At 50.2% G+C, this 13606-nt stretch overlaps 5 protein-coding genes across 5 annotated transcripts; 2 read left to right on the top strand and 3 right to left on the bottom strand.

Annotated features, from left to right (window-relative positions):
- Positions 1 to 89: 89 nt before the first annotated feature.
- IAQ61_008140 (uncharacterized protein) lies at positions 90 to 2333 on the bottom strand (the record flags this gene model as incomplete). The annotated part of the gene is made up of 1 exon (XM_003840344.2): positions 90 to 2333. One exon carries the CDS (start codon positions 2331 to 2333, stop codon positions 90 to 92), a length of 2244 nt encoding a protein of 747 aa, XP_003840392.2.
- A 516-nt stretch (positions 2334 to 2849) lies between these two features.
- On the bottom strand, positions 2850 to 5750 carry IAQ61_008139 (uncharacterized protein; the record flags this gene model as incomplete). Its single annotated transcript, XM_003840345.2, has 5 exons — positions 5407 to 5750; positions 3988 to 5350; positions 3649 to 3911; positions 3277 to 3595; positions 2850 to 3223 (listed from the first exon to the last, which is right to left on the bottom strand). The coding sequence occupies exons 1-5, from the start codon at positions 5542 to 5544 to the stop codon at positions 2850 to 2852; spliced, it is 2457 nt and encodes an 818-aa protein (XP_003840393.1). The 5' UTR covers positions 5545 to 5750.
- A 340-nt stretch (positions 5751 to 6090) lies between these two features.
- Positions 6091 to 6966, bottom strand: IAQ61_008138 (uncharacterized protein; the record flags this gene model as incomplete). The annotated part of the gene is made up of 1 exon (XM_003840346.1): positions 6091 to 6966. One exon carries the CDS (start codon positions 6964 to 6966, stop codon positions 6091 to 6093), a length of 876 nt encoding a protein of 291 aa, XP_003840394.1.
- Positions 6967 to 7564: 598 nt separating this feature from the next.
- Positions 7565 to 7859, top strand: IAQ61_008137 (uncharacterized protein; the record flags this gene model as incomplete). Its single annotated transcript, XM_066097866.1, has 2 exons — positions 7565 to 7575; positions 7670 to 7859. 2 exons carry the CDS (start codon positions 7565 to 7567, stop codon positions 7857 to 7859), a joined length of 201 nt encoding a protein of 66 aa, XP_065952363.1.
- A 779-nt stretch (positions 7860 to 8638) lies between these two features.
- IAQ61_008136 (uncharacterized protein) lies at positions 8639 to 11713 on the top strand (the record flags this gene model as incomplete). The annotated part of the gene is made up of 1 exon (XM_003840347.2): positions 8639 to 11713. The coding sequence occupies one exon, from the start codon at positions 8639 to 8641 to the stop codon at positions 11711 to 11713; it is 3075 nt and encodes a 1024-aa protein (XP_003840395.2).
- Positions 11714 to 13606: the final 1893 nt, after the last annotated feature.

The raw sequence follows: 13606 nt of genomic DNA, 5'->3' as shown, positions 1-13606 counted from the left end.
TATTAACCAGGTTCCATCGTATGACGGCTATCCTGTAGCGTACAGTGCTGTAATGTATAACACTCGTCCATATAATTACAACATCGCAATCACCACAGTTCCCCTGTGCGCTGAAACGGCGCTGTAGCTCGTCGGGAAGGGGCGGTGAGGTTGGGGTTTAGATAGTGCTGTTGCTGGTGGTGTTGGTATTGCTGTTGGTGGTGTTGTTGTGGGTGTCCGTGTCCGTGTCCGTGTGGCTGATTGTGGAGTTGTTGTTGCTGATGCTGGTGTGGCTGGTATGGTCCCTGCTGCTGTGGCATTGGCCGTGGTGGTGGTAGTGACTGGTGTGTGAAGGGCGGACTTAGAGATGATTGGGTGAGTGGGTGAGGTTGGGGTTGGTTTTGGTACTGGTGTTGGAGTTGAGGCTGCGGTTGAGTGTAATTCTGATACACAGCCGGGTCGTTAGCAGCACCAGCACCAGAAGTCTGAGCGTGAGCGTGGCCTTGCATGTGCGAGTGAGGCGCAAATCCCAGGGTTGGGGTTTGTTGTACCGGTCCCGCAGTGCCCTGGAATCCGTTTGTGAGGCCAGCAGTACCATATGTGCCCATACTCTGCTGTGTGCCTTGTCCAAACCCATAAGTCCGAACTGGTTCTTGCACAGCTTGTCCAGCACTAGCAGGATTAGTAGGCCCAGCGACTCCAAAACCACCTCCCACTATCCCCGCAGCGGCATTTGCATTTGCATTTGTACCAGCATTTCCGGCGACCGCACCACCAGCACTCACCTTATCCTGTTTGTCAAACAACGCACATCTCCACGTCCCCTGCCCCAACTTATCCCTCACAAACGCCATCTTCTCTTCCACTCCAGCTGGACACTTGTCTTCACACCCCTCAAACGCCCACACACACGCCCTCCTAACACTCTCCCACATACGCCTCTCCTTCCCCCCAAGCACAGGATTCCCGTGTTCTTGCCGCACGCGCTCAAGCACCGCCATCATGAGTCCCTGAATCCGTGCACAGACTTTGTCTGCGTCTTGGTCGGGCCTAGGGATCAGGATGTACAAGGGTGACGGGTTGGCGGGGCGGATTTTCCGGTTTTGATAGGAGATGCAGATGGGAATGGCAAGGTTGTGGGTTTGGATGGAGGAGGAGGGCGAGGCAGGACCAATGGAGAGGCGGGCGAGGGCTGGGATCCCTTTTCCCAAGACACCGTCAGTGTTGGAACTGCCATTGCGGCTGCTGGTAATGAGGCCGGAAAAGCTGAAGCGTGCGAATGGAGCATCAGCTAGGATGACGGCATGGTGTATAGCTTCTTCGCGGCCGGCAGCTCTGCATTTTTCCTTTGTGTAGCTGGCTTTGTTGATGCAGTCGGTTGCCCAGTGGCGAGCAGTGCTCGCATCGAGATGTTTCTGTACTTGGCGGACGACGTCGCTACCATACCGGCCTTCACTGGCGGCACGCAGGCGGAATGCAAAGGTAATGAGTTCGTCTTGGGCTTTGTGGAGATGGGGACGGGAGAGGGAGGAAGGGAGGAAGGTGTTGATGTAGTAGGCGTGAAAGTACATATAAGTCGCTAGATAGTCGCCTGTGATGGATTGAGAAGATGCATCAAGGAGGACTACGGGAATTCTAAGTCTCTTGGCATACGACTCCAGACGATCAAGGGCAGCGAGTGTGTTTGTGCGGCCAGCGGGCGAGGGTGAGATGCTGTTTGTTAGGTCAAAGGCTCCAGTGATTGTTACGCCAGCGAGGCAAGAACGCAGTGTGGGCGTTGTTCTGGCGATCCATGATAAGAGAAAATGAACCACTGGCCCGTGATGCCACACAATCTTCTTCTTATCCCCGCTCAAATTTCCAAGTTTGAAGACACGCTCGAGGGCGATATTTATACGCTTGATGGTCTTGTCCATGGCTTCTTGTTGGCCACTTAAGATGGTATTGTCCCAGCCACGAACGATGACGATCTTGCCAAAGGAGACAACGGTGCCTTCTAGGTGCATTTTACCATCTGCACCGGTCAGGTACTCGATCAGCTGGCAGACACGCCCAAAGTTGTTTCGGCCTTCCTTCTCTTCGACCAGGATGAACATACTGCCATCCTGCGACTCGACACCCTTTTGTTTGCGCACACCGAGGTCACATATTTTGGCGACTACGGAGGTCAGTTGTAGAAGGTTGTCGATGTCCGAGTCTGTCTCCCATAGATGGAGCACATCGGGGTTGCAGATCGTTTCGAGGGTAGCTTTGGATGCGCTGGCGATGGAGGGTTTGTACTGATCCGGCATCGACTGCACAGATTTCTTCAAGCTCTCAAGGTCCCTTGACCACGGCCCATTGAAACAAATCATCCTGTAGTGATCCCTAAAAGTGTGAGGTTGGAGATGACCCCGCTTGGGGCGATGATATAACTTCTTGCGAGGGCGAGGATGTGAGAAGTGCGAATCGCTCTGTGTGTGGCTAGTGGAAAAGTGATTCAGTAAGCGATGGAAATGATTTTTTGTGGATGTGTGGTGGTCAGCGTCGGGTCACTGCTGTTACCTAGAAAAGTGCGGTGGTCATGGCTTGGCGCTTCACTCTGGTGTGAAGTGTGCGGTTCGACCAAACAAAACAAAACGTGAATTAGATGATACGTGTACTTTGGAAACTTGACAAAGATTTACAAGAACACATCTAAATGTAGAGTCGGAGTCAGATATGAGAGCCGTGGAGGTGTCAAATTATACCGAAATGTGAAGTGAGAATGAGGTGAATGTGAAGACGCTGCATGTGAGCTGTTGATGACCAAATGGCAAACCTGACCTTCGATGACTGTTCGACCTTGAACAACCCCACGTTCCCCAAAACGCCATGTGAAGCATACAAAGCTATTTGCCAATGCCACCACCATACTCGACGACTGTTTCCTTGTCGAGCTTCTCTATTTTCCTACTAAGTAGAGCACGCAATTCAGGACTAATGACCTTCACTTCACCCGACTGCTCTTCCCCTACTTGTTTGCCGTTGTCTGTACCTGAAGCGGCGCCTTGTTCATTCGATGAGGAGGACTTGGGGCTTGTGCTAGGACCTGAGCCTGGTCCGGACACCAGTGCAGCAGCTAGTTTGCGTTGCCTTGCTTGTGGTGCTGATGGGAAGTTGCCCTTCTTATCGATGGTCTCAACTGTTCGCTGGAACCTTTTAAAGAGGGACTCGGCGCGGACAAGAGTTGACTCGAGGTCTATGGTGCCTGAGAGCTCGTTTACTATGAGATGTCAGCCTCAGTGTTGTTTTCAGTATAACGATTCCAAAGCTTACCATATTTCAGCACCTCATCGAAGTGCTTTAGATGAGCCATGATTATATCTCGATGCTTTTCCAGGATAGCAAGTGCAATGAAGATGTGGAAGTTACTACTATAGTAATCGGTCCATAATGACTCCCACAGCCGTAGAACATCTGGCCACTCGAATTCTCGCTTGTACCAGACAAGTAACATTCGGAAGAAGAAGAAAAAATTTGTAGATTCAGCAGACTGGAGATGGAGGTACAGCTTAGGATCCATGATCTGAACTAGGTGGTCCAGTGTGGTGAGTTGCATGCGCATACCAGACTGGTTTCGCAGGAAGTTTCGCTCCTACTATAAAGTCAGTTTCTATTCCTTGGTCACAGTTCTTCGTCCACACTGACCATTCGATCCATGAAACAGACAAAACCCCAGAACGCGACTGCATCGTCTTGCATGACTGCATAGATGGGTGCAAGTAGATCACTCATGCCTTGTACGTAGCCAAGGTCTTTGTTGTATTCATTGTACGTGAGAAGCATGTCCTTCAACTGCTCAAGATGGACATTGGTGCCAACATCAGAAAACGGCGAGTCGGGCTCAGGATGCGGAATATCTTCGCCTGCGAAGATTGGAATATTGCGATCGGTTCGGTGCACATCCTTTTCTACACAACGAACCCCATAGAATTGGGAAAAGTCAGCCAAGATGTTCAGAAAGACGACTTGCGTGGTAACACGAACCTATCCTGTTCTTCTGCTCCCTCCACCACTCTTCTTGCTCCTCGTTCTGGTTGCCTTCGACCATCCGTTCCCACCATGCACCCTTGAGTCTGATGTATTCGTCTCGTCGGCTGTTGATGTTTGCGCGTCGTTCTTCCTCTGAGCTGTCCCACTCGTAGACTCCAAGCAGGAACAACCACGCCTCCTTGCGTACGCCATCGTCCGGATCCAGACCACCGTGAAAGATGCGATCCTTGACCTCATCTGGGGTCAGCTGTAATCGGCCTTTGGTGTCGAAAAATCCTTTCCACTCGGATAAAGTTACAGGCTTCCGGCGATCAGCCATGGTCATCTTATCCATGTCCAAAATCTCAAAGTCGCCCAATTCGCCTTGTTCCATGGCCAGAACATCCTTTGCAGTCCATATTCGTTGATTTCGATCGCGTTCGCTTTGTTCGGCAATGCCCATAGCCCACCTTGCCAAATATAGCCGTGCGCTGTCGAACTCTTCTTGTAGGGTCTGAACTTCTGGATTCTGGATGAGGCGTCTCACCTGTGGCGGCACCTTTGGATTGTCGGCCACAGCTTGAGCCGTCCTCCTGGTGAAGGTTGTGACCTGACTCAGCTTCTCCAAGAAATTCCATCTTGCTTCTTTGAGCGCTTTGGTAACAGGATCCATGCCACCATCCCTCTTTCCCGCTTGCTGCGAGGAAGAAGCTTCACCAGATTTCCCTTCGGCGCTCCTTCGTTTCACAGCGTCCTTGCCAAAGGATCGCTTGTCTTCTTCGGTTGGGTCAATCAGGTAGATGCTAGGGTCGGCTCCAGATCGTTCCACGGTGACGTATCTCTTGAGCCATCTCAAAACCTCATCGCCGCCCCAGAACATACCTCCGCCATCCCCAAATGGATCAAAACTTTCCTTTGCCAGCTTCTTCCTCTGCATGATGGTAGACTGACATTCACTGTCATGAAAGAATAATGCTGGGAAGCTGTCGCCGGCCTTGGTATTGACTACCACACTTCCAAACCACCATCCAATACTTGGTGGTCGTACCAGTAAAGAATAAATTTCGCTGACTGGCAGCGCAAATGCATATCCGGGCGTCACACTGTGTGTCGATGTGGTGGGCGGTGGCGGTACGAGGTATGACTGCTTTGGTGGAGATGACGAGTCTGAGAGATCCACTTTCACATAGGTGTCGTATGCGTCCCCGAGGCTGGACTCGGGAACCCAGGCTAGCAGCAGCGAGGACGCGTTGAGGCTTCGTGCAGATGACGAGGAGGCGGGGCGTGCATCGTTGGAGTTTTTGGCAGACTTCTGCTGCACGAGGGCTACGAAGCCTGGGATATTGTCTCTGGAAGAAGGCGATGGGTGGACATAGACCTGCACATATCAGACGTCGTTCACGCCACTCGGGGTCGAGAGAAGGATGGAATTACTTTGCTTTTGGTGTACAGTAGCTTTACGCCCTTGCCACTGCTTGTGTGTCTGATGGTGTTGTATTCGCCCTCTTCATCATCACTAAGGTCATAGAAGCTGGCGGAGGGCGACGGGGGGGTCTGCGCCGAAGTAGCCATGCGGGGCAAGACAATCAATCACTCCCAGTTGCAGTAATGCGCGATGACAGTGTAGCTCGATCAAAGACAATCTACGTGCTGGAGACTCAGAGTGGTTAGGAGTATTGGCACGAACACACAGAAATAAGTAGGAAGTTTGTCAATAATCAGGTGGACAGGACTCGCCCTTCTTTGGCCGGCGCAACTCGTTACAGGTGACGACGGGATGTTTAAGAGCTGGGAGCTAGTCGGCAGCGTATGACGTTGGGCTGTGGCTGTGCGAGGGGGGTTTGCGGCGCGACGGCGGCGACAAACCACGGAGCTTGTTTCGGGAGCAAATATGGTCCGCAACAGTCTAGAGGGAGTCACTGCCAGTATCTTATGAATTTGTTTGATTTCGCCAATGTGAAGCTGAGTAGCAACTCTGCAGGTCGGTTACCCTGCCCAAACACATGGTAGACGCCGTTCCACGCCGCAGGCCCCCAGCATGCAATGCCAGCAAATGCAATAAACTCCCCCCATGCGCCCGATGATATTAAATACCTAGTAGTTATATGTGAATATTGATCACCGCATGCGCGGTCCACTGGGCAGACCGACGCGCCCGCCTTGCGGCCCGCGCTGAGGGGCGCCGCCGCCATATCCTCCGCCCCCTTGGGCAGCGTATGGGTCTTCGTTTCCAGTCCAAGGCGAGTTCGCAGACATTCCGCCTTGCTGTCTCCCACCGCCACCGCCACCGCCACTGCTTCCATAGCTGTTGCTGCGCTCGTCAAGATGGGGTGCTCGCCCGCCTTGTGAGCCTCGTTGCTCGTATGGACTGCGCGCGCCTGAGGGAGCCGTGCTGACTGACTCCTGAGAGTTGGTTCGTGCGGCTGGGCTGGTTGACCTCCCGGAGCCCCATAGCCTGGCCTTGAGCCTTTCCTGCGCTGACGTTCCCCCTCCTGAGCTTGGTGGTGGTGATGCATCGGTCGATGAGTTTCCTCCAAGCGAACTCTGATAGCTCCCAGCCCTCTGGCTTGGTAGTGGCCTGCCCAATGACTGTGGTTCTGGTGTGAGGGAGTTGCCCATGCCCGGGCGATTGTAGCCAGCGCCTCGTCCGCCAGGTCCTCGGCGCAGCGACTGAGGTTGTGGCGGCTGCTGTGGCGCCGGGTTATCCCAGAGATCGCTCAATCCTCCCCCGCGACCCATGGGCCCTCCTGGTTGTCCTTGCTGGCGACCAGACGATGACGCGAATTGGACGGGTGCTGCTTGCGGGGCTTTTGGGTCGGGGGGTAGCCATGGCGGGAATGGCCTGCCTTTTTCTGTGTAGTATGCGCGGAGAACTCGAGAGAGGTGCGAGTCGTCTTCTGTGTCGCCGTCTGTTTCGCTAGAGAGGAGCTCGCGCCGAAGGTTGTTATATCGTGATGTCGTGTTCGTGAGGAGATTGTTTAGGTAGGACGACATGGCGCTGTAAGGAGCCCTCTCGGCCTAGGCAATGTGTCTGTCGGGCGACGGCCGTCAATCTTGTCGCGCCTCGACGTCGTAGTGCTTGGCGGAGTCGAGTGTTGGAGTGGATTGCGCGCGCGTGGGGTCGCTCCAACGTTGACCCTACACTTATGTGCGTTGCCGGCCCTTGTTAACCGCTCCTGCGTCTATTCTTGGCACTTGCTTCACGCTAACGGACTTGCTGGTCGGCGGGTGTCTCGCACTCCTTCCCCATGCCCCGTCGCCCTCCGTATCCTTGTCGCAACTACATGCTCATCTACATAGATAGGTAATGCTCTTCACTAAACACGCCTTTTTTCCCTGGCGTTTATCAGACACACTGTCGAGGGCTATCTTCTGAATGTTCTTTCAGCTAGACGATCGATTCACGGCAGCTACCGCACATCGCCTCGCTGGAACAATGCTATTCAAGCTCGAAAAGTAAAAAGACCAAAGAGGACATTTGATCGCATATCCTGTCCTTAACTATATACCCCTACTCCCCAAGGCACTACTTCTTGCCATATGCACACTTCTTGCCCCGCAGGATGAAATCCATCCAGACAAGTCACGGGTCATGTCCACTAGGTACCGCCTCAAGCTGCGTTACCTACACCAACACAAGTTACTGCCAACGCTCGGTCGACATGCACCGATTGCTGACCGTTGAATTCATCAATAGTATGAACGCTGCATTTCATTCGTTCCAGCATCCCTATTTGGAACTTCGTGCGAGTTTCCACGTACAAAGCACAGAGGATGGGAACATTTTTTTAGTACCATCACTCCTTGTCCTCTCCTACAAGGCAGGTTATGAGACAGCAAATTTCGGTCGCACCGAGTGTACCACGATTCTTGGTAATCCGTATTAGCTTCGTGGGAGACAGCATGCATAAAAAACCCGAAGCCCGCGGAACGGGGCGTCCGATCCCAGTCATCATCTTTTGGCTAGTCGTACATGCGGAAGAATAGACAGGCATAAAGATTGAAAGATTCCATTGTAAAATCTGAATCATTCTTTGTTAAAGCACACAATACATACGCCTCTTTCCGGTTCTAAAGGTTGGCTGGCTTGGCTTTGGCTTTGGCTTTGGCAGACAATGCCAGAGTCTACGCTATCCATTGTCTCGATCTACATAACCGAATCATGTCTTCATACTACGGGCGAGTAACAAAGTACATGTCAGGATACCTTTTATTCTTTGTCTTGGTATATGTGGTCCTCTACAGTGTATACATTAAGTACAGATCGCCAATGTCCAGGGGTCGTCAAGCAACATTCAAGTCATCTTCAGACGTCAAGAAACATCCAACTCATCTTCAGACGTCAAGAAACATCCGACTCATCTTCAAAATTCAATACAACTTACCCTAATAATCCGAAACCCAACAAGCTAATCAACGATGCCTCCTTCAACCCGAAGTGGTACACGAGGAAATCAGCCAGCCTTTCAGCTGAAGTCTGAGCTTCAGCGACAACATGATAACTACGTACGACTCTTGACTGTTTTGAGCACTGAAGCCTCAAAAAATGGACACTGACAATTTATAGGGCCAAAAATTGAACACCTCATGGCCCGTGGACGAGCTGAGAGATGACCAGGGCCCGCGAGGGTTCACTCGCCCTGGTGCCATGGGAAGTGCATCTCACATGAACCATCACAATGCTGTATACCAGTCTCTAATGCATCTCCCAATATTCGTCAACTGGGTTCGCACCCATGATCCCGATTGCCCTTTGGAGAACTGCCACACATGCCATCTCAAGGACATCACGAATCTCTATTGGGGCCATGACACTGCTCCGACCGTGCCAATCCCCTATGCGGAACCAGCTGTCATGGCCATCCGTCGTACAGCTCGGCGACACGGTAACAACCACACGAGTCCACAACGGTTCTACTCGTGGCTTACTAGGTTGGACAACCTGCGAGATCCTCTCAACGCATCGTGGAATCATGAGGCAGCGGCACTTTTCGAGCTTGTCCTCAATGAAACTAGGACATGTCAAGCATGCAATCGTACGCATACCGCTCGCCGTAACGAGCAGATGTTGGAAGTTGACTACGACTCGAGATACCACGCGCGTCTCGAGGACATGGTCACCAACTTCTTCAGGGCGTACAATATAACACAATACTGCCCAACCTGTGACGATGAAAACAACATGGACGTTTCACGTACCATTGAGGCTGCCCCTCAGGTTCTGAGGATCAGTGTAAATATCTACAAGAACGGCGGGAAGCAAAGCGAAGCTTTTATCATTCCAGAGAACCTCCAGCTAGTGAATTCTCAAAGGATGAATGCACTTCCATTATCGTATACGCTTAGTAGTTCGATTGCACATGGTGGTCTTGGAAATGCGGAGAGGATGGATACGCGTCAAGATGTTGAAGAGCTCGAACTTGATCGCCAAGAGGAGGAGGTTCGAAGCCCAATGCATGGTTTCCACCACGATTCATATGGAGAAGATGTAGTTATGCAGGACATGAGCGACGACATTGACAAGGAAGAATTGGCTTCCCAACTTGGGCCGATGGACCGAAGGAAGTATTTCAAGGGCTTGAAGGAGGCTACTGAAGAGCAGATTCAAGAGGAGTTGGGGCTGCAATCAGATTCGGATGGCGAGGAGTGCAGTGGTGTTGTGGATCCTATGCTGCTTTTCGACGGGCCAAGACAGCAGATTAGTCCTAAGATCTTCCTGAGGCGAATGTACGATGATTCCTCTGAGCCAGAGTCCGTGGATTCCGAGATGGAAAGTGTACACTCATTTGCTCCAAATTTGGACATAGATGATGATGTGAACATTGATCCTGTCAGACCAGATCCCCCCAATTGGGGAAGAGCTCCGGTTCCCCCGTTGCCCGGCGGTCTTCCGGCTCTAGTCCTACCTCCTCGTGACGAAAATGAAGGGGCTGATATTCAGGGAGATCTTCCTCTTGATATATTTAGGGGGGGTAGGGTGGTTCACAATGACGCTGCCGACGACCCCGAAAACCCTCGCATCACCTTGACCATTCCAATCCGATACAGAAGTGAAAGAGCACCCGGGAACATAGAGTCGTTTTTGGACGCATCCTATCAAATTGATGTCAATCAGAATCTCGTAATTGACCATGGCGGCGACGAGGAAGATGTCCCGCGTTTTGACGACAGGACCATAGTCGTCGTTGTGAATGGCCAGCCAGCAATCATGCTGTTCAACAACAACCCCATTGTCGATACCGATGGGCCGATAGACTTTGACCTGGTCACAGAAGTGATTTACATTGAGGGAGACGCTTACCCGACCGTCACCCAGGACCAACACCGCGATCCGGCCCTTTACCTTGTAATTTATGGGCCTACTAGGAATGGACGCAATTATGTCAGGAGGATAGATATGGATCCCGAGAATCGAAATGGATTTGGAGATGACGATCCGAATGAACCGGAAGATGACGATCCTAACCCTGGTCCGGATTCCTGGGTAATCAACATTAATCTTCGGTACGACTTTCTCGAAGCACCAAGAGATCCATTACCATGGCAAATAGTAGCCACCCGTGTTGAAGTCTGGGATGATGGCAACGAGTATCAAACTTTCGTCATCGTTCTCAACGGCCAACAACGCATCATGCTTTACAATAGCAACCCTGATGTTGATCCCAATGACGATGTGGACCTCGAGACAGCTACCCAGATTATTTATATCAATGGACAAGTCCAACTCTTCGAGGAAGCGGAAAGAATCGAGGTAACCGTTCCACGACGTGACGGGCCTCCCAATTTCGTGCTAATGCCTGCTCGAGCACGCGAGAATGGGTCTCTCGATAGCGGAGAGGAGCAGTCTAGAGATGGGGAAGAAGAGGATGGTATCCTACAATTCGAAATCAGCGGCAGAACCGAGGACGAAGATGAACAGGAATGGAATCCCTCGCAGCAATTACAGCAGCTGTACGATCGCGCGTACGGATCTCGTCGCGGAAACCGGGACAGTCCGTACACGACCATTGCGATTGTCAACAGGGAAGACCAAGCATTGCTCCTCTACAACACTAACCCCGCCATTGATTTCGAAGATGAGGTGTATGTACAAGATGTCACCGAGGTGATTATGATTGAAGGGCATGTCACCAACATCCGACGCATTCCCTTTTATGACGAAAACGGAGAGCAAGTCCTCGACAGAGCGACTGTGAGATTTGGAGTGCAGTTTTATCCTCCAAGCAGCCGAGCAAATACGCCAAATGTGCCTCCTCCTGCTCCTGCTCCTTCTCCTCCGCCACCACCACCACCACCACCACCAGCCTCGATTTCACCACCCCGGGTCCCCCACAGCCCAATTAGCTTGGGTTCCGCCTCACTATCCTCTTCGCCCCGCCTCCCACTACCCACACCATCACCCATCCTATCCGAAACCCCAACCGTCTCCTCCTCCTCCTCCTCCTCCTCCTCATCCCACACCACACGCAGCGACAACTTCTCCCACTACATCGCCTCGACCCGTGGCTACGCCCCCCGACGCCCCGCCACAGCCCCGCAATTCCACCACATTGCCGACGAGCACAGCGCCCGCATTGCTCATGACCAGTTGGCTGGGAACCCGCAGCGTGTTGGGCAGGACGATGCGTGTCCCGTGCCGCCAGAGGATGGCGAGTTTCAGGTTGTGGTGTTGACGTATACGAGGGATAAGTTGAGGGGTAGGATGGGCAAGTTGGAGAGGTTGATTCCGGATATGTTGTGATTTTGTGTTTTTACTTGTTTCGTCGTGGTTATTTTGGTGTGATAATTTTTTTTGGCTTTTGGTTTTGTCGGGATTTGTTGTTTTGTGGGTTAAGAGGGGATGGAGTACGATGTACATTGGGAGGTTTTATGCGTAGATCATGGGTTGGTATAGTTATTTTTTTTAGTCGGTTTATGCGTTATATTTGCCTTTTGAAGAGGTGTTTTCGAGTGTCTTCTGTGTTGGAAGTGGTCCTGATTTCATAGTGTGGGGAGTGTGCGAGTATGTTGATATATCAACATCATCATCTCCGTCTCCCTTCTTGCCCCTCTTCCCACCCCCAACCACCCCCTCTCTCACCCCAGCCTACCCATCACCATCAAACCCCCTTCCCCTCCACCCCACCTCGCCACGCCAAATCCCACCTCCGCCTCACCACATCCAAGCTCTCCTGCGTGGACCGCCCCTTCTCCCTCTCCTCGCGGCTGATGCGTGTATATGCCGCCGCCAGGCCAATGGAGATTGCGAATAAGGGGTCGAGTGTTCTGTTGTGTGGGTTAGTGTGGATGAGGGAGGGGGGCAAGGAGGGATATAAAGTGTGCATAGTGTACAAACTCCACCCCATCATAACAAAACGCCACAAACCTAGAAATAAGATACTGATACGCCATCTCGCAAGCCCAAGCCCGTGAATCCTTTGCGTGTTCGTGTCGTGTTTATGTAGAGCGCGGTCGTGCCGTGTACCTATTGTCGGGGGCATTGGCCACCACGGTCCGTGCGAGGTGCCAGCGACGCCTTACCTGAAATAGCCTAGCGGTTCTGCCTACGGTACGCCGTTCCCGACTCTGGGCATTTCCTAGAGTAGCCCGGGTGGGGATATGTGTGGTGGCATGTCATATGACCATGGGTTTAGCGTCGGGCGACTTGGGCTTTACTCCAAGTGGTTAGAATATCCCTATAGGTTCAAGTCTATATTACAGCAGCAAATTTTTATAGTTATATAAACTAGCCTATAGTTAAGTATAAATTAGGATAATTTAAGTAAGTAAATATAGTTTTTATTACTATCTTTTTTAAATATATTCTAAACCTATTCTTAATAATATATAGGTATTCCTAAATACTATACTAAAGTTTAGTATAGTAGTACTAGATAATATATCTAAACTAGATAGTAATATTAGAGATAAATTTAGGTAACTATATAAAGTGCTAAAGGAGGATAGTAGTAGTAGTATTAAGGAAGTAAGTAAAAGTAAATAGAATAAGTTTAGAATAGGTTAGTAACACGTTATAGGGGTATAATATATACCTTACTTATAGTAATAGTTAAGGACTACTACTTATACTAGTAATTATTAAGTATATAGCTATTCTCCTAGTATACCCTTAATTATATAGCTAAGGGTATAGGTATATAATACTAGTTTAGTAATATAAAGATAGCTCTTACTTAATAAGAGAAGAGGTGATTATACAGGCTATATAGGTAACACGTTAAGAACACGTTCTTAAATTATTCTAATTCTAGTAGGTATAATACTCCTGCTAGTCTATCTATCTTAATAGGCCTACAACTTTACTATTCTTTAATAGCTAGCTAGCAAGCTAGTATAAATACTAATACTCTAGGGTAAAAGCGTGTAAGTATCTTAAGAATATATTATAAATATATTCTTATTATATTATTAATAATATATTATATAATTAGATCTAAACCTTAAAAAGTATAGTACTTAAGAAAATTTTATAAAGAGAACTATAAATAAGAAGCTATTATTATAGCCTTATTAAGCGCTTCTCTTTAAGGATTTATAAGGACTACTAGGTATCTTATTATCCTATAATAAGGACTATAGTAAATTAGGTAAAGAGCAAAACTTAAATATATTTAAAACATATTAATAATAAGTT

This window comes from Plenodomus lingam (assembly GCF_022343315.1).
Source record: "Plenodomus lingam strain CAN1 chromosome Unknown contig_3, whole genome shotgun sequence".
In the NCBI taxonomy this organism is placed as follows: Eukaryota; Fungi; Ascomycota; class Dothideomycetes; order Pleosporales; family Leptosphaeriaceae; genus Plenodomus; species Plenodomus lingam.
This window is presented reverse-complemented; position numbering and strand designations above follow the sequence as displayed.